Here is a 25434-nt window from a genome sequence, read left to right on the forward strand (position 1 = left end):
CAGAAATTGTGTCTGCCTCTTGGCTGCCGGAAAACTGCATTGCTACACCTCTGTCAGCCAGACCCACGGTTTAGAACGGAGAGCGGGAATGTGGGGGGGCCGAAAAAAAATGATCATTTCGAGAGGTCTTTGGTGTGTCTTTTGTTTCCACACTGTGTTTAAAGACGATCTGGAGCCGGGTGCCAAAATGGGCTGTGGGTTGGCTCAGGCGAGCGCCGCTGCCAAAAGCTTCATCGGGGTTTTGGCATCACCACCCAGCAGCAGCTCAGGCTGCATCCTGAGGCTCTTTGTCATCCTAAAAGAAGAAGAAGAGCATTGTAACCATTCCCTCTTCTACTCCATAGGCTCCTCGTGGCTGGAATGAGGCGTTTTGAGTGAAAAGGCAGGGAAAAGGCACCTACTGCCCGTACTGTAAGCAGCAAAGAGCACAGGCGGCGCTCGGAGCCGGGGGACAGACTTAAAACGCAGCGGCCATGAAGGACAGAAGGTGCTCACGCACGGTTTGGGATGTAAGGATGCTCCCCGAGGCTCCTCTCCAGCCTGCAGGGGAGGACAGGAGCCACAAACCCAAACCCGCCAGCTCTGCGGGGTCAGCGGGAGCAGGGCAAGGCCCAGCTGTGGCCTGAGGGGGGTCATCGCCCCTCAGAGAGCCCCGGGCCAGCGGCGGCCTCAGGCGCGGCCCCTCCGCACCCGCGGGCGGCCACACACAAAAGGCGCCCGCTCCCGCCCCTCTCCTATTTAATGACTCCTCGACCAATCAGTGCCAGGGGTGGGGCTCAACCGGGAGGATTGACAAGCCCCCGAGACCCCGCTCCCGGGAGCGCGGGAGGGGGCGGGGAGAAGCGCGGCCGCAGCCAATCGCAGTCGGCTAGCGGGCGGCTCGGCCAATCAGCGGCGCGGGGGGCGTGTCCCGCCGCGGGGTCAGGCCGGGAGCGAAGGCGCCCGTCGCTCCCTGTTCCTCCCGCTCCGCTCGCGGCCGAGCCTCCTCACCGCGGGATCCCTCCGCCTGCGCGCAGCGGCCGGCGGGGTGTGCGCGCGCGGCTCCGTGCCCCTCCGCCCGGGAGGGATTATTTCCCGCGGTCGCGGCGGCGGGGCGGCCCCGGCGGGGCCGGGGGATGGAGGCACCGGGCGCCCGCCGGAGGGACGGAGGAGCCGCCCCGTGAGGGAGGAACGGGAGCGCAGCGGCCTCCTCGGGGCCGCCGGCGGGCGGGGACCCCGCGGCCAGGCCGCGCCTCAGCGCTCGGGCCTGCGCCGCCCTCAGCGGGGCCCGGCCCGGCCCTGCCCGCCCGGGGTTGCCCCAGGCCGGGTGTGCGAGCCCCGGCCGGGGCGTGCTCGGCGCGGGGCACCATGGTGGAGAAGCGGTGCCCGCGGCTGCAGCGGGACGGCGTGTACCGCTGGTTCTCCGAGCTGCCGTCCCCGCAGCGCGTGGAGTTCCTCTGCGGCCTCCTGGACCTGTGCATCCCGCTGGAGCTGCGCTTCCTGGGCGCCTGCCTGGAGGACCTGGCCCGCAAGGATTATCACTCCCTGCGCGACTCCGAGATCAAGGCTAACAACCCCGCCGACCTGGGCAGCCTCACCAACCTGACGGACGAGGTGGTGCGCAGCAAACTGCTGGTGTCCCTCGCCCTGCTGGGCTCTGCCCACCGGGAGGCCGCCGGGGTCCTGTTCCGCACCCTCACCCACATCGACTCGGTCATCAACAACTACGGGCTGCAGCTCAACGAGGGCCGCACGGGGGATGAGTTCCTGTTGCTCTTCACCATGGCATCCAACCACCCGGCGTTCAGCTTCCACCAGAAGCAGGTGCTGAGGCAGGAGCTCACCCAGATCCAGAGTCTCATGGCCAGCACCGGCAAGAATCCCAGCACCTCTACCCTCAACACCATGGCAACCTATCCTGGCTGCCATAAGGTGGGTATCCTTGCTTTTTTTGCGCTGGAATGGCACCGGGCTGTGTCTTCGGCTCTCGTTTTAAACCCTGCTTTAGCGCTGTGGTAAATGGCAGCTTCGGAGGTTGATGATGGGGTTGGTCAGCTGAGGGCATAGGAAGAGGGTGGATGGAGTTTTTTATCAGCTTGTGGCATTTAAATGAGAAGGGGTTCACCAGCAGATCGACGGCAGCAATATAAGCCTTCCCTGATTGCTTCTCAAAGCGTCTGCTGGGGGAACAGTCCTGCCGGCTGCATGGAAAACCGGTGATTTAGAAAGGGAAATAAATGCATCTCTAGATAAAAGCATCTCTTTCAAAGTTCCCCCTGGAAAAAAAAAAAAAAAGTTGGGAAGGAGGAGTAGCTGTCCAGTGGCAGAGCATCTTTGTGCGACGGGGTTTTGTTTAGACGGATGTGATGGCAAACGTTCGGAGTTGTTGGTGTTAAGCTAAAAGAAATGTTGTCGTTTTTTGTCACTCTGCATCCCGCGGGTGTCGATCCTGGTGTCGGGGTTCGCCGTCTTTTACTTGCTGTTCTTTCATTCAGTTGCCAGCAGTTAGGCCAGACAGGAGCGTTTAAAGATGTGCTGTAAGTCATTGGATATGTGATTGTTTAATTGCTCTCAGCCCGCTACAAATTAGAGAGTCCAAGTGTCTTTCTGCCTGATTTTAACCCGCTTGGAAGTTCAATCTCAGCCCCAGCTCAGAGGATGCTTGTGAGAAGTTAACAGCCTTTAAGGATGAGTGGATGATGTGTTACCTTGCTCTTGGGAAAGGTGGGGAATACCTAAAAGCTGTGAAAACCCCAGGACTGGATAATATCCTAAATAAAGCCGTTCCTGAGGGCTCAGTGGAGATTTCACTGAGTTGAGCGTTGAATTCCAGACTGAGACAGAAATCTGGGCAGTCTTCCCCTGAATACAAATTCCCTTCCAATGTCGTGTTTCTTTAAACACCTCTGCTTTGTAAAATTGAGATGTGTTCAACTTCGTATTTTTATTATTCTTCTTTTCCTGTCTGATTCCTGTTCCTAACCTCCTGGAGCAAGGGGACAGAACAAGGTGTGGGAGAGGCTCTTCATCCAGCTGAAACCTCCATGTGGATAAAATACAGCAGGAAAGACTATTTCACACAGGATGTAGAAGGGTATAATTAAACTCAGAAAAGAAGCTGCTTCTTTTCAGCTACTTAACTACTCGCAGCTTCCCTTATTCAAATGATGCAGCGACCCTGGTTTGGAAAGGAAACGCTGTAAATCATATCCTCAAAAATAAGACGAGCAGGGAGAAAAAAAAAAAAAGAGAGAGATAAAATCAAGAAGGTTTTTGAGAGTGTTCTTTCTGAGCTGCAGGATTTATGGAGCTGAAAAAACTCTGGCACTATTTATGTCAATCTAAGATGGACGGAGAATCCATCCTGCCATTTTTCCTGCCAGGAATAAGGCAGCCAGAATCGTTTGATTTCTTTTTTTTTTTCCTCTTTTTCTGAGCTCGCTGAAGAGTTGTCTCTTTAAAAAAGCACATTTTTATAGAAATCTGCGTTGAAGAATCTCGGTTGCTAAGTACAGAGTAGTGAGAGGGAACACAAAGGTGACTTTGCCTTCACAGTCTCTGAATGTGCATTTTGTTCGGAGTGATGCAAATTTCCTTAAGATTTTTGGTTTTGTTGTTGTTCTTAACTGGGTGATTCTGCTACTTTTAGAGTAAGCAGTTGGCTTAAACCAGGAGTTGGATGAAGCAAGTGGAAAAAACAATGTCTTTCTCCTTTCAGCCCCGTTTAAATATGCACAAATAAATTCCAGCTCCGAGCCCTTGTGGTGTTACCAAGTGATGTTGTGACAATCCTTGTGCTGGAACATCACCTAGAAAAAGACCAAGGTGGATGTGGAGAGCAAGTGAGTGCTCTGGGCTGCTGCTTTTCCTCCTTGGAGCTGGAGGAGGATTCCCTCCCTGGTGGCAGCACTTTCTCATGGCTCCTGTTGCTTTACTCCAGCGGGAGCTGGTGCTGGAAGCTGGGTTGGTAAACGGGGGAATTCTGCTCCTCCCTGAGCTTAAGGAGCTGGAGAAATGCTCATCATTCGAGGTGCTGAGCAGCTTTGGGAGGCTGTGGATGGGAGATGGGTCACGGACAGGGAGCTGTTTGTGAGCTGGCTGAGTTCTCCTCCAGCTTTCCCCTTGGGAGAGTGGGAGAGGGGTGTAACTCTGGTGTAACTGTACCTGCCCCGCTGTTACAATTTCTGATTTAGGGTTAATTTGTTTAGTCAGGAGATGCAACATCAATGTGAGCAGTGCTCTTTGTTCTCCTTGCAGAACCAAAGGGGAATGTGCTGCTTCTGCTCTGCCAGCCCTAGTAAAATAAAATAAGTCCCAACCTGATATTAGCTATAACTTTTTCCAGAGGATGGGACCTTGCAGTCCTTTTTCCATCTCCTCTTTCCCATTTAATGGTGAAATATCTCAAATTCAAATTGTGATTAACTGTGAAGAGACTGATACAAATTTACTGTAAATATTTCATGGTTCCTCAAGTTGCTTTGGGCTAGGTGAACACTGCTGAAGGTGGTCAGTGATGCAAAATTGCTTTTTGCTGTTTCCTTTTACTGCCTGCAGTTGCTGACTACTATGAGGAGGCTTAAACAGCTGCCCATGTGTTTTTTTTATGCTTTTTCAGATGCTTCTTGTCTTACCTGAGTCTTAACTTTGCAGGAGAAGGTGGCTGTGGCTGCCTTTAAGTAGGTCAGTAATTATTAGATTGATGGTTTCTACCTGATGGTACAAAATGAACATTTCATTGAAAAGGAGGGAAAATGTTGCCCTCTCTACATTGCCTTGGACTCTGTGAGGATGGAATATCCTGAGGTGGAAGGGCCCCACAAAGATCATTGAGTCCAGCTCCTGGTCCTGCCCAGGACATCCCAGGAATTCCCCCTGAGCCTTTGGGCTCTGCTCCCAGGGCACAGGGACAGGAGCAGAGGGAACAGCCTCAGGCTGGGCCAGGGGAGGCTCAGGGCGGACAGCAGCAGGAATTTCCCCATGGAAATGGTGCTCAGGAACGGGAACTGCCCAGGGAGGCTTGGATCCCCATCCCTGGAGGTGGTGACAAGGTGGAGATTGGTCACAGGTTAGATTTAATGACCTTGGAGGTCTTTTCCAACCTCAGTGATTCTGTGATTCCCTGCTGGAGTGGGTGGCAGATTGAAACACAAATCTGAACTTGGATTCTGTGACCTACATGGGATCATCATCATCATGTGAATCTCTGCATGGACTTTCCCTCTCCAGAGCTCTGCTGGCAGTGACTCTAAGGACAGAACTTCAGAGCTAGGAAAGTTATTCATGCATCTGTCACTCTGTTTCCTGGAGTTGTTTCATCTCCTCGTTGAGATTGTGCTGTAAAACCAGGGAAAGAAGGGAATGCTTTGGGAGTCAGCACCTGCCCTGCTGTGACAAGAGCTCTTCAGTGCAGTCAGGGTGATAACTGTGGGTTTAGATCAGATATTGGGAGGGAATTCTTGGCTGGGAGGGTGGGCAGACCCTGGCACAGAGGAGCTGAGGCTGCCCCTGGATCCCTGAGAGTGTCCAAGGCTGGACAGGGCTGGGATGAGCTGAGCTTTAAGGTCCCTTCCCACCCAAACCATTCCATGGTTCTGTGAGGATGACTCTGGTCTGGCTGTGGGCTCAGAAATAGTCACCCTCAGTGCAGTTTGTTTGCAGCTGAAGGGAAATAAGGGCAGGGACACCGTGGTTATGGGGCTGTTTTGGGCTGGTATCTCGTGAATGGGAAGGAGGGTTCTTGCCCAGTCAGCTTCCAAATCCTGCACCAATGGCTATTTCAAGTTTATAGCATAAGGTGCTATTTTTCACTCATGCTAATTCCATAGGCCCCTCTAAAACTTCCCAAGAACTCGGGGCTGGCTATTGGGAGCTGTGGAATTGCTCTGAGGGATCCATTTCAAACACCACCTTCACCTGTCTGCACTGTTTGCCTCAGGAGCATGAATGGACATAACTCCATTGAGAAATAGCCTGATATTTTTATTTCACCAATGGAGTGATGAGTTATAAAAAACCCCATCACTTCCTTGCTGGGTTGAAACTGAGTCCTCGGGCCCTCACAGAGACAGCAAAGCAGCAATTCAGTGATCTGTGTCAGCTGCCTTTATGGCTATTTTTTTGGGTTTTTTTGAGCTTTGTAGGGGTAGAGTAAGTCATGACAAACTTAATTTTGTAGCCTCTTGGAGGGTGTTTTGTGGATTCAGCAGATGAGCACGTGGCTGGCTGGGGTTAGAGGTGTTTGCTCACTGTGTCAGGAGTTGCTATCTCAAAATGATCTCACTTTCCAAACCACTTGAATCCAACCTCAGAAGTCTTGTAGCTTCCAGCTGGTGCCATTGCCAAGCCCTGTATGTCTTCTGCACATCCTTTGAGAGTTTTTGGGTGCTCCAGGCAACTTGGATTGCACACACCTCTTGATATTCCACTTAAAAAATGTGAGGCTTCCCCTCCTGGCTCTTTTCTTACTCCTGGTTTCATTTGAGATGTGGTAAAATGGTTCGTTCTCCAACCTGCAATATTTTCAGAAATGAGCTTTCCATATAATGGAATCCTTGGAATACATATAATGGAATAATGGAATGGATTTACTTATACTGGAATCTTGGGTAGGAGCAATATTAATTAGCACCAAATGCACTTTGCCTAATGATATGTTACATGGTGAACTAGAATTTAGGAATTTAGGAACCTGAACGAGTTTGATTGGGAAATGCACCGTGCACCCAAACATCAGGGACAGAGCAGCCAAAAAAATGTGTGTTGAGCTAATAATGATGATGTTTTTTCCATGAACTGTTTTCCCATTTATTTTTGCACGGGCTGAATGAAGTTTTTTGTTTGAAAGAGTACATTCCTCTTCACTTTTTTTTAATTTACTCTCTTTTCTACTAATTACCTTGTCACTGTTAGTTGTCAGTGAAGCAACACTGAAGTGAGCCTTGCTCTTGTGGGGTCAAGATTCCTGTTGGGAGCTGTTGGATGTTTTGGACTGTCCCAGGTCTGAGCTGTTTTGGTGGAATCGGTGCATGAGCTGGAGGAGATCCTGCAGCAGCTCCTGCGGGGAGGAGCAGAGCCAGCAGCAGCTGACCACACCTCAGAGACATTCCAGGGCTGGTTTCAGAGGTGCTGAACAGCAGCCTTGTTTGGGAGTGTTGAACCGTTTGGTTCTGTGGCTTTGGAAGTGTTTGGAGTTGCTAAAGCTGAGGTGCTGTCACCTTCAGTGACAGTAGGTACAGCCCTGCCTCTTCCTGGCAGGGCACAGCTCAGCTTCTGCTGTCATCTTTGATATTCAGATACTCCACTCTCCATTTCCTTGCTCTGGAGTGCTTTTTATCCCTACAAAAATCCCAGGAATATAAATAAGATTTCTCTGAGCCCGCAGAATATCGGTATAGAAATGCTGGATCTGATTTTTTCATGGAAACAAGAACCTTTGTCACACTTCCCCTCGAATTTTCCTTCAGTCTTGGAGCCAGCTGAGTTGAAGCTGTTCCCTCCTGAGGTTTGAAATGGGTATTAATTCAAGCAAAAGGATGTTGGTGTGGTTTCAGATCTGTGTTTCTTTGCGTGAGGTTTGTCATGTGCAAACCTCTAAATTCCTTGCTCTTGCCTCATGGTGAACCAGAATTTTTCCATTGATTCCATTGGGATAATTATCCAATGATCAGCATTGGGAGGGATAAACATTTTCACAGGTGTTCAGGCTGATACAGAGTTTCAGGGATTTTTTGTGAATAGCTGAAGTGATCCAGAAATAATCAGATCAGTTACTTAAGAGCAAGATCTTAACTTTAATTACAGACCTGCCAAGTCCTGATGATAAATAGTGAAAGTGAACACTTTTCAGGTGTATTATGAATTCTTCTCTAATGTTGTCTTCTTTTATCACCAGAAGGGGAAGAAAGAAGGACATTGAGAGGCTGGAGGGTGTCCAGGGAAAGGAATGGAGCTGGGAAAGGTTTGGAGCCCCAGGAGGGGCTGAGGGAGCTGGGAAGGGGCTGGAGAATCCTGAGGGAGCTGGGAAAGGAGCTGGAGAATCCTGAGGGAGCTGGAAAGGGGCTCAGACTGGAGAAAAGGAGCTCAGGGGGGACCTTGTGGCTCTGCACAATCCCTGACAGGAGGGGACAGGGACAGGAGGCTTCAGGCTGGGCCAGGGGAGGTTTAGTCTGGACATTAGGAATAATTTCTTCACTGAAAGGGTGTTTAGGGCTGCCCAGGGAAGTGGTGGACTCACCATCCGAGGAGGTGCTCCAAAGACGTGTGAATGTGGCACTTGGGGATGTGGTTCAGTGGTGATCCTGGTTGGACTTGGTGTCTCAGAGGTCCTTTCCAGCCTCAATGGCTCTGTGCTTCTGTGATTCTGAGCAGGTTTATTACACTCAAGCCATTGCCTGAGTGAATTTTGAGAAGGGGAAGGAGGGAGAAATAAGAGTTCAGTGGATTTGTGACCTGTCAGATGATTTCTTTGTGAGTTGTTGCAGAGGAGACAGGAGTGGTTGGCTTTTGGTGGCATCAGGTGAAGAAACATGGTCACATTTGTACCTCAGTGCTGGGGGTAGAGCAGCAGTGGCTGTTCCAAGGTCTGCTTCAAAGCAGAGATTTGTTGGGATTTCGAGGTGGTTTGAATGATTGGTTTGTAAAATTCACATTTGATGAGGCCAGTACCTGTGGGGTAGATTGATGTTCCTATTATTAACAGCGTTCACAATTCTTGAAGCAAAGGGCTTTTAGTGGAAATGAGTCTATAAAATGCAGCCCCTTATTTGGGTCCATCTGTTCTCCTGAATTCACGAGGAGCCCCGGAGCAGGTGTGTCATTGTCCTGCAGTGTTTAAGTACCACATGCCTCATTTCATTCCAGAGAGTCTCCCAGGACAGACCCATCTGATCCATTATCCATTATCCCATTTCCCTGTGAATTGCCTCTTCACCCTTTGTGTTCCTCCTCTAGGAGAAAAGGTGTATTTATTTTTTTGTAGCTGTTGAAACATGGAGGCACCTGCCTCTTACAGCTTCTTTTGACTCTTGGAACCCACTGAATTTTAACACAAACCAAACATTTCCAGCTGCATCCACATCCCAGGCCAACAAAACAACTAAAAATGTGTAAATTGAAGTGGTGAGCACTTCACTGGGTGTGTGGAAGGTGGGGAGTGTTCGTGAGCACTTCTTAAACATCCCCATGAGCCTGAATCCTCCGAAGGAGAAGGTTGGAATTTCCTTCTCCTGGTGGGAGAACAATGAGGTGTTTGGATGTATGAGTGAATGCAGGAGTGCTGCCTGGGGCAGTGGCTTCCCAAGAATTGTTACCACCAAGAAGCAGCTCAGCCCTGCCCCTCCTGGGCTTGTCTCAGTGCATTTGGAATTCCACATCCTTGCATTAGTTTCTCTTGTCTCTGACTGGGATTTAGGCTGATGAACGATCCCGTGGTGTCAGGCTGACAGCTGAGTGTTTGCAATGGATTTTTATTCAAATGATTTCAAAAGCTGAGTTTGCCCCTTCGGTGGGAGCCAGCCCTGAGCTTGCAGGGGCCACATCCTCAGCACCAAACTTCTCCTGGAGCCTTGTTACCAACAGGATAACACCACGTTAAAGAACTTGGTGTTAACCTCAAAGAAGCTGCTGTTAAGACTCAGTAATATGAACCTGGCAGGACAGGAGTTGAGTGGGTTTTACCCTCTGGAGTCACTGCTCCAGTTCCTGAGCTCACTCATACACGTTACCTGCTCCTGGAGGGCAGTTTATGGCTGAAAAATCCTTTTTTCAAGGAGAATTCAAAGTCAGGATGGACAGAAGCATTTCTCTGTGGGACTCTCAATTTATCCTTGGCCATTGTTGAAAACATGGAAGAGTTTTCCTGTGTGAGCAGTGGGAGAATGTGTTTGTGTGGTTTGGAGCTCCAGGACCTCACTTAACTCCCTCATTGCTCCTGTATATTGTTTGCTTTTCCTGTGTAAAACATGACCTAAATTTCTTACCTAAGCAGGTACAGAAATCCATATTTTGCTCCCTCAGATCCTGTATCATTGTTCCATGGTGCTTTGACTGTGTTAATTTTTTTTTTTTTTTTTTTCTTTTTTTTTTTTTTTTTTTTTAGTATTTTTGGCTCCACTTCAAACTAAGTCAGCAAATACTTTGCTGTTAAACCATGTATTTTCTATGCTCTGTTTATTTTTCAAAGGAACAGATAATTGCTGTTTTGGTAAAACTCTTGACCACATGAAGTTTGACTCCTATCAGTCCTGTTATTTTTTATGAAAGGCTTTGCTGTATTCAGTGGTAACAGAGCTAACAGTAACCCGGCTTCCCAGATTTCCCATTTTTCACAGTGACTGCCACTGGCAGCAGAGGCTGAAAGAGCAGCACCACCTGTGGGAAGTCCCTGTGTTATTTCCCTGTGTGCTTTTCAATGGATTGAGAGCTCAGGAGGGGTTTCTAGAGCTGCTTTTGCTGTCCCAAGGAGATCTGAGCCTCTCAGGACCTCTCTGGTCCTAACATTTATTTTGTTTTAATTTAAGCTGGGAAGGAAATCACACAGTTAACTAGAATTAATCATCAACGCCAATCTATCAATGTTCTTGGGGGGGGAAAAAAAAAAAAAAAGGTTGGGTTTGGATGCTGACAGGTGAAAATAGAAAAAAAAATTATAATAAATGGAAAAAATGTGATAATGGCAAAATTCTAGCAAGGAATTCTGTTCCCTTGGCACGTTTGTCATCAACCGTGTGGTCAAAACAACTGTTTCTCTTCCTGGTAGCTCCTGGGGTGGAGGAACCAAGGGCAGCATTCAGTGATGCTTCTGAATAATCTGTGTTGGGAAGGATCCACTTTTCAGGAGCTGAAAAATACCAGTTTTGATCCTGTCACCGTCACAAGGGAGAACGAGGCAGAGAAGAATTCGCTGCGAGCCTCAGTCACTGAGCAGTGATCAATTCTCTTTGTTTGCTGGCTTCAAGTTGCAACGCAGGAGGCAGCAGGGGTTTGCATCTGGAAAAGGAGAAGTCCATCTGTGAGGCAGATGCTTTGCTGTGGAGGGAGCAGATCAAAGGATCATCAAGGTTGGGAGAGACCTGAAAGCTCATCTCATTCCAACCCCCTGCCCTGGGCCAGCCTTCCTCTGGAGCAGCTTGCTCCAATCAAAGATGCAGCATTAAAGTGGAGTGAAAATCATTTTAAGGATCTTTCCTCCACCCACTTGCAGCTTTTAGAGGCATTGAAGGAGCCTTCAGGCCGTTGTGGTGTGGAAGGAATTCCTGAACAATGCAGTTGGAGCTATGGAGAGGTGCATTAGAGGGTTTTCCTTCTCCTTGGCCCTCCAGGAAATGCTGTGCTGGGGGTAAAATCAGGCAGAATGTTTAACTCTGGGCTTGCTGCTGGTTTTGATTGCTCTTTATGGACTGTTTCTGCTGATGTTCTCAAGTAATTTCTGTCGAAAAAAATCCAGTCTTTTATTCAAAGGTCTAACGCTGGTTTTTCTTAGACCTTGAATGATTCATGGAGGTTTTTTTTTTTCCCTGCATTTATAAAATGTCACTCGTGTGGTTTGTTATGATCTATGGCCTGAACATTCCTGGTTCCTGTGCTGCCAACTTATCCATCTTCCCTGTTACTGCCTCGACAAACAAGCCCTGCACCGTTCTGGAGCTGCAGATGTTGATTTTTGATTCCTTAATGGCACCTTGGCTTTCCCAGAGATGTTACAGCTCCTAAAAGATCCAAAGCAATTTGCTCCCTGCTTCTCCAAACCTTTATCTCCCTGGAATGCCTTGTTCTTTATTCCAAATCCAGTTTCTCCTGAGTAGCTGTTTGTGCTGAGCCCAAACCTGGCATTTCAGGAGTGTTCAGATATGGAGAACTCTCCTTCCTGAATTTACTTGATGCTGAATTTCTGCAGCTGAATTTGGACAGGTCCTTCCTGTAAAGCTTTTCCCAGTGTTTCTCCCAGGACAAGATCTGCTGCAGTTCTGAGCTGATGGGTTTTGTTCCTCTGTTTGGCTTTGCATCAAGTTTAAAAAAAACAAAACTAAATTTAAAAAAAAAAATGCTGTTACTATTTTGGAACTCAAACTTTGATTTGCGAACCGCTTTTCATCCTTTCACTTTCCCTTAACAAATCCAAACCATTGCTGTATCGTGATGTTTAAGTCAGTGGAAAAAATGATTTCAAAATTTGGACTGGAAGCTTTTTAAGCAGTGGGATTCAGTGGTTCTAACACCATTCAGCTCTCTAACAAAGTGCTCCATTTGGAACTAATCAGAGCTTTGTGATTTTTTTTTTTTTCTAGGCCAATTTGGAACTGCTTTGATGTGCGACGGGATCAGATAGTGTGAGCTCAGGCAGACAAGACATATGGGCTAAATTAATCCTTAGCAAGTTGAGGAAAATTAAATCTTGATGGCAAAAAAAAAAATAAAATAAAATTGGAGGTTATGTATAAACAAAATGCAAATTATAAGCTGCACGCGATGCTTGTTGTAAGGAGAGTGGAGAGGAGGGAATACAAGATAAGAGGCAATAAATTGTAACAAACTGCTTGTTCAGAGCTTTTCTGGAGCTGTGTGGCTGCTCTTACTCAGCTCCAATCATTCTGAGTGTTTATAGTTCGGATTATTCCCAGTATTTTGGAACCTGGTTGTCCAGGATAAGGCAGCCCTGCGGAGCTCCTTTCCCAGCTTGCTGCTCTGTCCCTTTGCCAGGAGGATGGTGCTCAGCCCTCTGGAACTTCCTCCCAGCAGCCCTGGGCTGGAGGGAGAGTTGAATGAGCTCCAGGAGAGAGGAGGCTGAGTGAGATAAGCTCAGCTAAAGACTGGCTTTGGCAAAGGGAATTTCAGCTCTTCCCCACCCTCCCCTCAAAGGTGGGGCTTTAATGGGAAGCTTGGTGTTAAGTTTTGTTGTTGGTAGGAAGCTGTGCTGAAGAAATAGTGTATAATTAGATAAATAGAATGCTTTTGCATTTATATATATATATAAAATAACCTTTATTTTTTTGTCAAGAAGCAGTGCTGAAAAGGAAAGCAGCTACCTGTAATCCTCTTTTTTTTTTTTTTTTTTTTTTTTTCCTGACACCCATCTGCCATTCTGGATTGATTCCTTTACACATGGATTTCTTTTATGGATGTCAAGTATCCAGAGCCTTTCACTTGTTCTACTGCCTTGAAGTGTGTATAAATCCATAAATGTCAGTCTTAAACTGGAGCTCACAATAGGTAATTGTATGGAGCGGGGCTGTGCTATTTCTGACTTGCATTGTGTGTGCTGACTGACGGCAGCGTGGACTGGGAGGGGGTGCAAAGGATTGTTTTCAGCAGAAATTGTCCCAGCTCAGGGCACTGTGTCAGGTTAGCAGGGTCTGAGGGAGCCTTTCCCTGGTTTTCACTTTCCCTGAGTGAAGGAGAACTAATTTGGGTATGGCAAGAGACACGTTTTCTCCTGTGAGATGTGCCAGGTTAAAATCCATGTGGAATTCTAATTACAGCTCTCCCTACCAGCAGTTCAGGTTGATTCCAGATGTAACAATTGGATTTCAAGTCACACAGTTACTCTTGAGTGGTTACTGGGAGTGTTTTTGTTGGTCTGAACTCCCTCTTTAAAGCATCTTTTCCTGTTCTTAAACCCTTTTTTTTGTTTTGATGCTTCAGCCTTCTGCTTGGGCATTGCTAGTGTAGAAATATTTCCATTGAAATATGATCATGGCAGGTTATTAAATGGCAAAGACAAGGAAAATCAGGGGTTTGCTGAGCATTTTTCATTGCAGAGTGTTGTGGGAATGTGGGAATGCCTTGAGTCTCATCCCTGGAGAGGGGATGGAGCCCCATGGAGTGAAACAGAGGGAACTCCTGCCTTGGGATCAAGGCACTTTAACAGGGAAAACAAAAGCCACACAAGGAATCAATTCCCCTTTTCCCGTGGGTGGGCAGGGTCTGGCCATCCCAGGGAACCTCAGGGGTCGTTGTCACTGTAGGACACGGAATGAACAACACACACACAGTCAAGTCCTCAGGGCAAAAAGAGGAAAGTCTGTTTTTTTTACTTTGGTTTATGTAGATTTTGGACAAGGAGCGTGAATTGGAGGATGAGGTTGCCACCTCTCCAACCACACTGGTCAAACCAGAAGTCCATCAATTGTCCCTCCTCAAGAGAAGAGGGAAAAACAAGAACAGTTCTGATAGCATCACTTTGTTTACATGAAAATCTGTGAGAAACTCCACTACAAAAATACAAACATCAGGAGGCTGAAAAAGATCAGGGTGACATGCCGTGGTGACTGGGCAAGAGTATTGGGGACACTGAATGTTCCCTGCTTCCTTTTTCCTTCAGCTTTCCATCCTGAGCATGATGCCACAGGCCTGGAATATCCCTTGGATCAGCTGGCTGCCTGTGTCCCAGCCCCAAATTCCCTGTGTCCTGTCCCCAAACCCTTGTGTCCTGTCCCCAAACCCCTGTGTCCTGTCCCCAAACCCCTGTGTCCCCCCCAGCCCCTGTGCTGGTGGGATGAGCACCCAAAAAGGTGTCAGTCCTGCTCAGCAGTGACCAAACCATCCCTGAGTTATCCACAGCTTCCAACACCAATCCAAACCAGCCTCACACCAGCTACTATGTAGAAAATTAACTCTACCCCACCCAACACAGTGGCATAACATAAAAATGACATTTTCCAAGAGCCCTTTCCCTCAGTTTTCTTGTGGAAGAGTTAAAATCTGTGGTGTGCAGAGGTTAAAGGTCTCACAATCTCTCTCCAATTGACTGCTGGGGTGACTATTGTTTCCAAAAAGAATTATGCTGTAAGTAGCTTTTTAGATTAGCCAAGATAATCTCAGTTTGTGAATAGCTGCTGACTGAAACCACTTTCCTGAACTGTTACTTGGGGAATATCAGGAGTAACACCTTCAGTTTTAAGAGGAACCAACTTCTCCTGAGTGCCTTCCCAGAGGATCCCTCACTCCAGAGAAGGTGTGATGTTTGTGTGTTCCCATCGTTTCTTTTAATGCATTTTTGTACTTTTCCTTCCAGGTCACTCCAAGGTCGGAGACCCCCATCAATAGTGTCAGTAACAGTTTGGAAAACGTGCTCCACACATCCACACATTCCATGGAGGAGTCATTACCCAAGAGGCCTTCGGGGAAACACTCCAAAGGTGTGTCCTTTTCCTCATGCCTGCTTCCAGTGGGGAACCTGCTGGGAGCCTTGGTGGTGCTCAGCTTGATTCTCGTTGGGATTGGAGGCTGGAATTTTGCTGCTTTACTTCTGGGTTGGCTTGGGCAAAGAAGGGTTTGTGGGAAGTGTGAGTGTGTCAGGGAGAAACGGCCACCAAGAGAGGAGAATCCTGATTTTTCCATTGGGAGTGTGTCAGGGAGAAATGGCCACCAAGAGAGGAGAATCCTGATTTTTCCATTAGGAGTGTGTCAGGGAGAAATGGCCACCAAGAGAGGAGCATCCTGATTTTTTCCATCAGGAAATAAGCAAGAAGATGCTTTGAGATACCTTCTTTTGAAATACCAGCTTTGCTCTCAAGAAATATTCTCCAGGAGTGAGTATCCTGGACTTTCCACCTCTCAGCAGGTTATTTCTTGGATAAAGCATAGGGTGTTGAGTGTTTCTCCAAAGAAAAAAGGCATTTAAACACTTTGACTGTCCCCTTTACCTCTCTCTTGCTTTCCCAAAAAAACTGAGTGAAGAGAAGTGGAAGATAAAAGAGAGATCTTGCACCTTTCTCTGTTACAAAATAAATCTGATTTTTGTAGTGTTATATTGCATACTGACCTGGCTGAAAACTGGGCTTAGCAAATCAGGGTTAATTATTCCATTTCCACACTCCAGACTCTCATTGCAAATATGAAGATGTCCAGGTTAAAATGTGAATAACAGTGTTTTTATTTAATGCATTAAAAAAAACCCACACTGGTAAATGAGGAAAGTCTTTGAACTGGAGGCTGCTCTTTGTGCAGAACAGCTTTTGTGAGCCCTGTAGGGCAAAATTAATCAGGGGAAATACCTGCCCTCATATGTTGCCTTCAAATTTTAAAAATATTGTGAGGCACTATCTAAATTGTTTAATATGGAATTTATTCTATTTCCTCCCTGCCACTGCCTTCCTCCAGAACTTTGCAAATACAGTTTGATACCGGAGAAATTCAAGAATTTCAAATCATGTCCTCACTAAATGTCCCAAGAAGGGTTGCCCTGCCTCCCCCAGCCCTCCTTTCCAGTGACACACTCCTCTGCCATCCCAGCAGTGTGGGGAGCAGTCATTTTTTACAGCACAGTAATGCTGGAAGTCACCATTCCTCCAGCTGTAAAAACCATCAGGGCAGAAGAAAAACGCAGCACTAAGCAGAAGCATGGCTGGGTTTGTGGCTTTCATCTGATTAAAAATAGGACAGGGTTCAACACTGTTTTCATTTGTACTCAGTGATTGCTATTCCAGTACCATATATGCTAAGATTAGTCATGGTACGCTGTGAAAATTAATTAGGTTTTGCTCTGATCTGTTTTTCTCTTATAGAATACCTGCCTCGTGTTCAGTTTAATTTACAGGCTGCCTCAGTGATGGTTGGGAAAAGGGGGGGTGGAGCAAATACTGATAATCTGCTTTCTGCTTCACCAGCAATGTTGAATTCTCCTTGATATTTGATGATCTGTCCTGGGGTTCTGTTTCTTCAGCTTGGAGCACAATTTAGGATTATTTGCCACCTGAATCCACTGTTCCTGACTTACATTCCTCATTTTCATAGCTCTTAATTTAGCAGGACCCACCAACTTTTTAACCTGGAGCACGTAAAATTGTCAGGAAAAGCATGGGATCCTTGATTTTCACGTTGTTATGTTTTTTAGTGAGCCTGGTTTCAGACAGCTTGGCAGGACAGGATTTCTCCCCAGATGTAATGAGCTGCCCAAGGTCATCATTCCTCTCTTTTGGCAAAGCCCCTGGAGCTGGAAGTGTCTCAGTTCAAAAGGCTGCAGCTGAAACATGAGAAAGAAAAGAAAAATGAGTATTTTGGTATTTGTTGTGCTTAGCTGGATTAGACACAGTTTGCATTAACCCAGGGAATGTTTTAATCCCGATTTGGAGAAATGTCAGTAATTTAATTTACTCTCCACAGCTGAACAGTGACTGGGGTTGTAGTAGCTTGGACCTGAGAGCTCTCAGTGACTGTGTTTTCCTTAATCCACCGCTTTTGGCATCAAATATTTGAGTTTTTCCACGGGAAGGAGGTGGGAGGAGAGCAGCATTTTGCTGGATGCTCTCAGTGGCACTGTGTGTGTGTGCTCCTGGTAGCTGGGAACGTTCCTACAGCTTCGTGCAGAGACTTGTCAGATACCTGGGAGTAATTCCACCAGAATTGTGCTGCCTCAGGAGATGAATTTATAGCAGGAGTGGCAGCCTGAGAAGTGCACAAACCTTTGCTTTTCCCTCAGAGGCCCAGCTCGCTGTGGGAGCACTGTCAGGCATTAAATCATAAATTATGGAATGATTTGGATTGGAAAAGACCTTTAAGGTTGTCCAATTCCATGGGCAGGGACACCTTCCAGTAGCCCAGGTGCTGGATCCATGCTGCAATACCCAAATGACCTGCAAACTCATGGTTTTTCATCAAAATTCCTCCATTTTTTTCTTGCTGTTTCTCCAGGCTAAACCCCTTTGTCCCTGTTTACATATCGGTGGTCAAATGGGATAAACCAGGTGGATATTGCTTCAAAGTGAAAGTTGTGGCACTGAGAAGTTCTGTACCTGCTGAGAAAATTATTTTGGGGACCTGTGCTCTATCTGGGCTTTCCTTTTATAAAATAAAGTTTAAAAATTTGTCCTGTACAAGTCAAGAAAAAAAAATATACAGATGGGTCCTGACAGAAGGATGTGGAGCTCCTGTGAAATCCAGCAACTGTAACATGCCCTGTGAGTTGTGCTTTTTATTCCTGATTTGACCAGTGATTTAGGGCTGTTCAAAGCTGTTTCCACAGATGTGGGATTGTTTGAACTGGAGGTGACTTTGGGAAGTGGAGGCTTTCCCTGTTCTCAGGATGTGGCTGTTGCTGTGCTGGAAGCTGCTCTCGGGCTTGTTCACAGGTATTGAGGCACTGACAGATCTCACTGGTCCAGCTGAACACAGATAAACACAGAGATTCTTGGGTTACCTATAATTAAAATTCCAAGAGGGATGTGTTACTTTCTGTCCCTCTTCCCACTGTGCCTAGAATGTAGCCAGGTTTTCATTTTAATAATGGTTTTAACACCATTGGAACAAAAATTCAAATAAAGGTTGAGCGTTTTTTTTTGTCTCCTGAGCTTTTCCCAGTAGTAAGGTGGTTAAAAAAAAGTCACGAGTTAAAATTGCTTTTCACTCTTTTGTTTTGGAGGCAATCCTCTGCTGGTAGCAAAGAGAAATTCAGGAAATTCCATTTTTATTCCAAAGTTCAGGAGGAGCTGTGTGAGCCATGGGAAGCCCTGTGCTCAGAGCTAATTTTTAACAAGCCTGTGGATGCAGAGTTGGGGTAATTCCCCAAAGAGAGTAGTTATTGGTTATCACAGCTGACTGAAAAAATCAGCTTATTTTTATTTGTTAAAAAAAAAAGGCACTGGGAATTTTCCATGCTCCAGAGATGTTGTGAATTAGGCTTTTACTGTAAGATTCCAAGGATTTGGCCATTAGGTGGACAGCAGTGGAGGCAAACCCTGCACTCTGCATGTGACATATTTTAGCAATGTATTAAAAATGCTCAGTGACCACAGCATAGTTTCCAAAAGCACAGGGGAATGAAGTGCATTAGACCAGATGTTGAAATGCAGAACAAAAGCATCTTTATAATAAAGACAGCATAAGTTACAGACATCCCAGGACAGAGACTGTGCAGGCTTCAGCCAGTTCTGGGGAAAATCCTGATTTGTCACAGCTTCTGGGTGAAGTTCCCTGCTCTGGAGGTTTAGAAGTTGCTCATCCCTGCTCTGAGCTTTTTCAGGTGTCACTTCCCTTGTCCCTCCCCACAGCAGCCTGGACTCTATGATTCCCTCAACTGAACAAGTCTCATTTTCCGCAAAGTGACAGAAACTCTACTATTTTTGTGTTTCCTGTGTATTTCTCTTGCCTTTCCTCTGTTGCCACACAAACCCCTCCAAATTGTCTCCACGCCAGCCTGATTTCAAATGAGGCAACTGTTGAAATCTGATCCTTCTAGAGTGAAGCTGAATCATAATTCTTGCAACACAGGATCTAAGGATAGGCACAAACTGCTTCTGGAGAGCGAGGAGTAAAGCTTTGAGATGGAAAATGGGGGCAGGAGCCTTTATTCTACAATCTCCTCTCCATGTAGCTCTCCTGAGCACTGGAAAACCAATTGTTTAATTGAGGGGGTGCTCTGAGTCCACACACAAGGTCTTGCAGAGCCTTGATGTGTCCCAGACTTGGATAAATACATGGAACAGCACATGGCTGACTGGATAAAAGTCTATGGACGTGAAGGAAAAAAAACAAGTCCTAAATGCACCTCAGGAATATATTGCTTTAGTCTGCCATCAGTATTAGGATGTCAATCCCTCCCTGTTGGCAGTGTGGCTGCTGAGCCCAGGTGGGATGAGTTGGAGGTGGCTTGTGGTGCTCGTCACGTGCAGCAAACGTTGGTATCTGAATTATTTCATGACAATAGTGAGCAGAAATGTGTGATGTCAGCTCCCAGAACTTCTCGCCACTATTTTTGCCACTCTGTTTTCCTTGGCAAAATGTGTTTCTACGGTCTTGCACCTTCTTTTTTTTTTTTTTTTTTTTCTCTCCCACTTCTTGACTCCTTCTTTTTCCATAAGAAACCAGGCTGCAGGAGCTCTCCCAGTTTAATGGCAGCCTTTTCCTCTTGCAGTGTTTGGCACCAGTCTGCTGAAAGCAGGCAGAAAATACAAGGGCAGGGAAAAAAAAAACAAACCTATTTTGTTCAGGTCCAGACTTGAGACTGCCTTGTTCTGCATCAGTTGTGCAGCTGGATTATTCTATTTTTAAGTAACTGCATCATCTCCAACAATATTGGGTCAGCTACTGGTAGGGTAGGGCTTAAAGAAATATTTAGGCTATGATAATCCTTCAGGAAAAAATCTCCCTCTCCCAACTGTATATAATTTTTCAGCTGTTTGTGTATGTCCTTGCTCATTTTCCCTCTGAAGGGAGAGCTCTGCTTCTAAACTTGAGCAATGTGGGTTGAGATCACACACCAGGCACCGCGTTCCTGACCTTCTGTCTCTGCCACACGAGTTCTTTGAGGAGTATCAAGTATTTTAAAGTGAATTCTAGGAGTCAAACCCAAGGATTAGCGTGCTTCAAAACAACATGTTTTGATGTTGGATGTTTCCCCCCTGTGCTAGAAGATTATTGTATGGTAGGGAATTTTTTTGATGATGCATAAATCACGTTGCTCAATCTGGAGTTGGGAGTTCAGTTCAGGCTGGAGGTTTGATTTTGCAATAAAGGCAATACTCAAGTTTAGGGTTTAAAAAACATCCGAAATGTTGGATTTCACCTGAAGTTTTTATTGTTAGTTTAATTGTCCTCTGCTTACAGTCCCCAAATCAGGGTGAGTGGGTTGTTGTAGAGCTGGGAGTGGAGCTCCTCGCTGCTGGGGCAAATTGATGTTGTCAGCTGTTAATCAGTTAACTATTATCCTCCCTGGAGGTTGGAATCAGTATTCCTTTGTCACGCTCATAGCCTCCTTTTCCCTGTAATGAGCCTTGTCAGGAGAGGTCTGGGATGGCTCTGGTTGGATAGAAAGGGAGAGGAGGGAGCACAGACACTCCTCTGACTGGATGGGAAGGTGGCTCCTGGCTCCTGCAACGACTGTCACAACCTTTTGTGCAAATGGAAAAATGCTCCTGGCTGAGGTTTGGGGTCCATGGCTCCCATTCCTTCCCTTTGTGCTCCACAGGGAGAACTCCCAGGTCACCCCTTGGCCAGGAGCTGCAGTGCAAAGTGATGCTCTGGGTGTTCACCAGTGGCTCTTTCTGAATTCTGATCACAGAGCATTCTTTAATTTCCTCTGAGCAGTTTTAGTTGTGTCTGCACCATCTGCCTTGATCCCATATTCCCCTAAAATGATGGATATCAAGCATTTAACTTGAAGGCCTTATCCTGGAGCTGCTGAGTGATTCTCTGACTTTGGTCCTGTTTGGAATTCCTGCCTGTTTTTCCTCAGTAAGGAGGTGGAATCATTCTGCTTGGGCAGCTGCTGGTCCCTACCTAATTAACTGCTGAGCCTGTTGATTAACTTCATTCAAATTTGACAAAGCTATTTAGAGATTTTATTTACAGTGGTGTCTGCACAGAAGAGACTCACTCATTCATGCTTCCTGCAGGAGAAGAGAGAACAGCTGAGGTGCAGCCTGGATCTCTGGGGAATAAGGCTTTGTTACCCCTTGGTAATCCATAATTGGTGTTGGAGGAGACCTTAAAGCTCATCTCATTTTACCCCTGCTCCCTTACACTAGCCCAGGTCACTCCAAGGCCCATCATTCATCTTGCTTTTATTTATCCTTGTGTTAAATAAAGGTTTGTGTGCTGGGCAGTACAATTTCCTCATTCAACGTTAGGAAATGAGCAGTTTGCTGCTACAATAGGATTTGACAAAGAACACTTAATTTGGAGTAGCCCATTCAGTTTGCTGGATGACACTTTTGTTTAAAATTAATTTATTCAAGCCACTCAGAAAGTTTTAAATTCTAAGAATAGGATGCTGGTAAATCCAGCTGTGCCAAGGAGTTTACCTCTCTGTAATGTAATCCTCAGGCACATTCCTGATCTTGAATAAGGACAGTGACATCAATGAGTGAGATTTCAGCTTATATTTAATATTATTTGCCTTTTTCCATTGCTCTCTCAGGAAGCGACACATAGGATGTGCATTCTTAGAAGGATTCTCCCATTTCCATGTCTTTGGAGTCCTGGAGGTGCCTTCAGTGGCCCAGGAGTTGTTAATGAAGGTGAAATTAATGGTCATTGCCTCAACAGCTCTGGAAGCAGCAGCATGACCTTCTCCCCGTAATGGAAACAACAAAGCAACTTCAGCTTTTTAATTAAAATCGCATTAAATGGTGAAAAACAGGTTTTTTTCTCAGATCTTAATGCTAATGGCTTCATACAGCTCATCTTCTGAGGCAGAAAAAAGGTCTTGGGAGAGCTTTTCCTGTGGTGGAACTAATGCTTAAACCTGCATTTTTACTGAAAATCCTTAATTAAAGGCAGGAGATGAAATTTGAAATTTAGGAAATTACTGAAGGATAACAAGTGTGTAAAACAAAAAAAAAAAACAAAACCCAAAGCTCCCTAGAGAAGGTGCATTTTAACTGCTGATTTTTCCCTCCTGGCAAATTCCTTGTGCAACCTGAAGGGAAATGGTTCAGTGGGGCTGGACATTCCTGTGTCTGCTGCCTGCAGATTGAGAGAGGGATGTGAGAAATGTGCAGAAATGCTCAGCTGTTCCTCGTGCCTTCAGACTGCAGCACCCTGCAACATCTGGGAATTGCTGAAATAGCCCATTTTGCTGCCATCTTAAACAGGGGCATGGAAGAATTGAGGAAAGAATTTCAAATAAAATAGCTTGCTTATCCTATCTAGGCCCACATAGCCCTTTCGACGAAATTGGATAAAAAACTGGCACTTTAGAGAAGAAAATAAGAGTGATTCACATGTGTTCCTAGAAATCCAGCACGTCCCTGCCCATTTTACATACTGTCACCACTGTACTAATGACTAAATGGCAATTTTCTGGTGCATGTCATGCTCAGGAAGCTTTTTACAGCTGGTTAGTTGTTAGCTGGTATATATGTTCCTTTCCCTTAACAGTTTATTCCTAAATCCCCCCATTTTCCAAAAGCACATTTTTCATTTCCATTTACCTTTCCGTTTAAATGAATTCTTCCCTCCAAAAGCTGAGGATAATAGGCTTAAAGAACAATAATTTTCTCAATAGGTAGCTGGAGTTTTTAGAGGTATCTGAATATACAAGTGAAAAATGGTGTCATCTCTCACAGATTTTTGGGTCCAGACCTGTAAATTTCTGGGTATTTTAAATAAATCTGGAGGTTTCTTGCTTGCCTTTGATGCCAGCATTAGAATCCTCACTGGGGGCTTTTCTCTGTAGCCATGGGAGGCTCAGATTGCAGCAGGGAAAAGCTGCCAAACAGAGTATCACTGGAGAAATGGGTGATCTTGGGAATTGGAAATCCAGAAATAAATGAAACTGGGGCTGTTCAGGCTGCAGTGAGGCTGAGGAGGGACTGGAGTGACAGGACAAGAGGGAATGGCTCCAAACTGAAGGAGAGTTGGTTTGGAATGGATATTAGAGAGGAATTCTTGGCTCTCAGAGTGGGGAGGTCCTGGCACAGGGTGCCCAGAGAAGCTGGGGCTGCCCCTGGATCCCTGGAATGTCCAAGGCCAGGCTGGACAGGGCTTGGAGAACCCTGGAAGATGGAACATCCATGGCAGGAGTGGCACTGGATGAGCTTTAAAGGTCCTTTCCAACCCAAAGCATTCCATGATTCCATCATCTGAAAGGAAAAAAAACAACCCTGAGAAGAGTCAAAGCAGTGGAATTCTGTCCATTAATTCAGTTATTTTGGGGTTGTTTAAAGGAAGTTGTGTTCTCGTGTTTAATGACAGCTTAATGTAGTTTTGATAAATGGTGAATGTTGGAAAATGCCGGAGCAGAGCCTGATCCTGGGACCTGGCTGAAGAGACTGGAAAGCTGCTGGGGAAGGGAAGCATCTGGAGCTGTTCTTGGATTGGTTTTAGGGAGTAAATTTAGACTAAAATCTCCTTTGTGGGTTGCAGACAGTGAGCACTGGGAGAAGTTTGAGGGGGGATTCTGCCCCAGACTCATATGAACGTGGACCTTGGTCCTTCCCTGCAGCATTCCATGGAATTGTGCATCTGATCCATCCTCTTTGTGCCACACAGGAGCAGAGACAAACAGTCAACTTTTGGCATTGTTTAGGTGCTTTGAATTTTCATTTCTAATTTCATTTTCTCTTGTTCTTTTAAGCTGGGGAGTCACAGGCTGTAATTATGCAAGACAATGCTTTTGATGAAAGTAAATTTTCTTTCTTGGGCGCACAGAAATGCTAAGCTAAAAGGTTAAAAGTTTCATTTGCTTTCTGGCTTATTCTTTTCTCTCTCCCTGGAAATAAAAAAGAAGGAGAGGACTTGCTGTGCTGCACGACTTCCCTGCCTGGAGTGGATGCATTTCATCAGTGCAGGGTGTGGATGCTATTTTTAACCATCACTCAGAGGGGCAGCCCTGCTAAAATTACATCATTAATATCCCCAGCTGAAAAGGAAATGGCAGAAAACACGACAGGCCCTTTGGAGTTTTCTCCCTGTTGTGTTTTCCACTCCTGGGGGGTGAATTATTCCAGGTGTAAAATTCCAGCAGAGTTGTTTGCAGTCAGCCCCTTGTGAACATGCCTGAGGAAAAGTGTAATAAGTGAATTTGGCTGCAAAAACCAGCAGGTATGAAATAGCTCTTAGTGGCTTGGAGAGCTCCTACTTTGTATTCCTTCTTGTCCCTGTTATTCAAGAGTTCAGGGATTTGCTGGATGTCCAACTATTGCAAAAGAAAGTGGGGTCCCAGAGCTTTAAACATTAATTTTTGCTACAAGTGGTGTTTGTTTCATTCTGTAGGCCCTTGCTAAAGGATCTGCTGGATCTGAGTGTGGAGATTCAGGGCTTGGAGATTTTTAGTGGATGGGGTCTGGTGTTTATTTTCCATTCTTTTTAGCTCAATTTTGGGAATTCTCATTGCCCTGGCAAATATTCATAAAATCTGCTTGGGGCTTTTCCCTTCCTGTATTTGTTTCATAGATGTGTTACAGTTGTCCAGAGGTCGTGTAATGTCTCCAGATCAGTTGAACTGCTGAATGACAACTTTCCTTCTGTCTCTTTGTGAATCACTGGTCAAATCTTGCCTGGGATCCAGAAAGAAGGAACGATGAGTTGTACAGAAGCAGAAAAGGGAACAAAGGCTATGAAAGCCTGAGAACAGAGACATGAAAATTGCCACAAAAAGGGAACCTCACAGAAGTGGCTGTGCAGGGATATTTGTTCCTCACTGAACTGAGCCCTTGAATGCGTTTGTGGCTCTTGGCAAGACTGTCTGTACTCCAGGATTTTTCTATTCCACACGAGTCCCTTCGTCTGCTGTTTTTACACAGCGCATGTATAAGAGAATTTTCGTTGTTGTTAACAAGGCTATAATTCCTTAGAAAATAAAGCATTGAAGCTGCTATAAAATGACTTTGTCCTTGCTGCTCCTGCTTGTTATTGCAGCCTTAGTCATGAGTTTCCAGTGCCGAGCCTGATCTCCAAAATGCAGCAAACAGCACGTGCGTCTTTACAGGAGCATTAAACCCTGCTGGCCTGGAGCAGCCCTTCCAAACCAGGCAAGCTGCTCCCTTCATCTGCCTTGGAGACTGAAACGCTGCATTT

At 46.0% G+C, this 25434-nt stretch overlaps 1 protein-coding gene across 1 annotated transcript in view; it reads left to right on the forward strand.

Moving 5' to 3' along the window:
* Positions 1-1330: 1330 nt before the first annotated feature.
* ZCCHC14 (zinc finger CCHC-type containing 14) overlaps positions 1331-25434 on the forward strand; it is a 46436-nt gene continuing 22332 nt past the window's right edge. The window contains exons 1-2 of the mRNA XM_066327485.1: positions 1331-1911; positions 14993-15116. Coding sequence (XP_066183582.1) covers positions 1348-1911; positions 14993-15116 — 688 coding nt within the window. The 5' untranslated portion in view covers positions 1331-1347. The remainder of the gene's footprint in view (positions 1912-14992; positions 15117-25434) is intronic.

This window comes from Sylvia atricapilla, chromosome 12, assembly GCF_009819655.1.
Source record: "Sylvia atricapilla isolate bSylAtr1 chromosome 12, bSylAtr1.pri, whole genome shotgun sequence".
NCBI lineage: Eukaryota > Metazoa > Chordata > Aves > Passeriformes > Sylviidae > Sylvia > Sylvia atricapilla.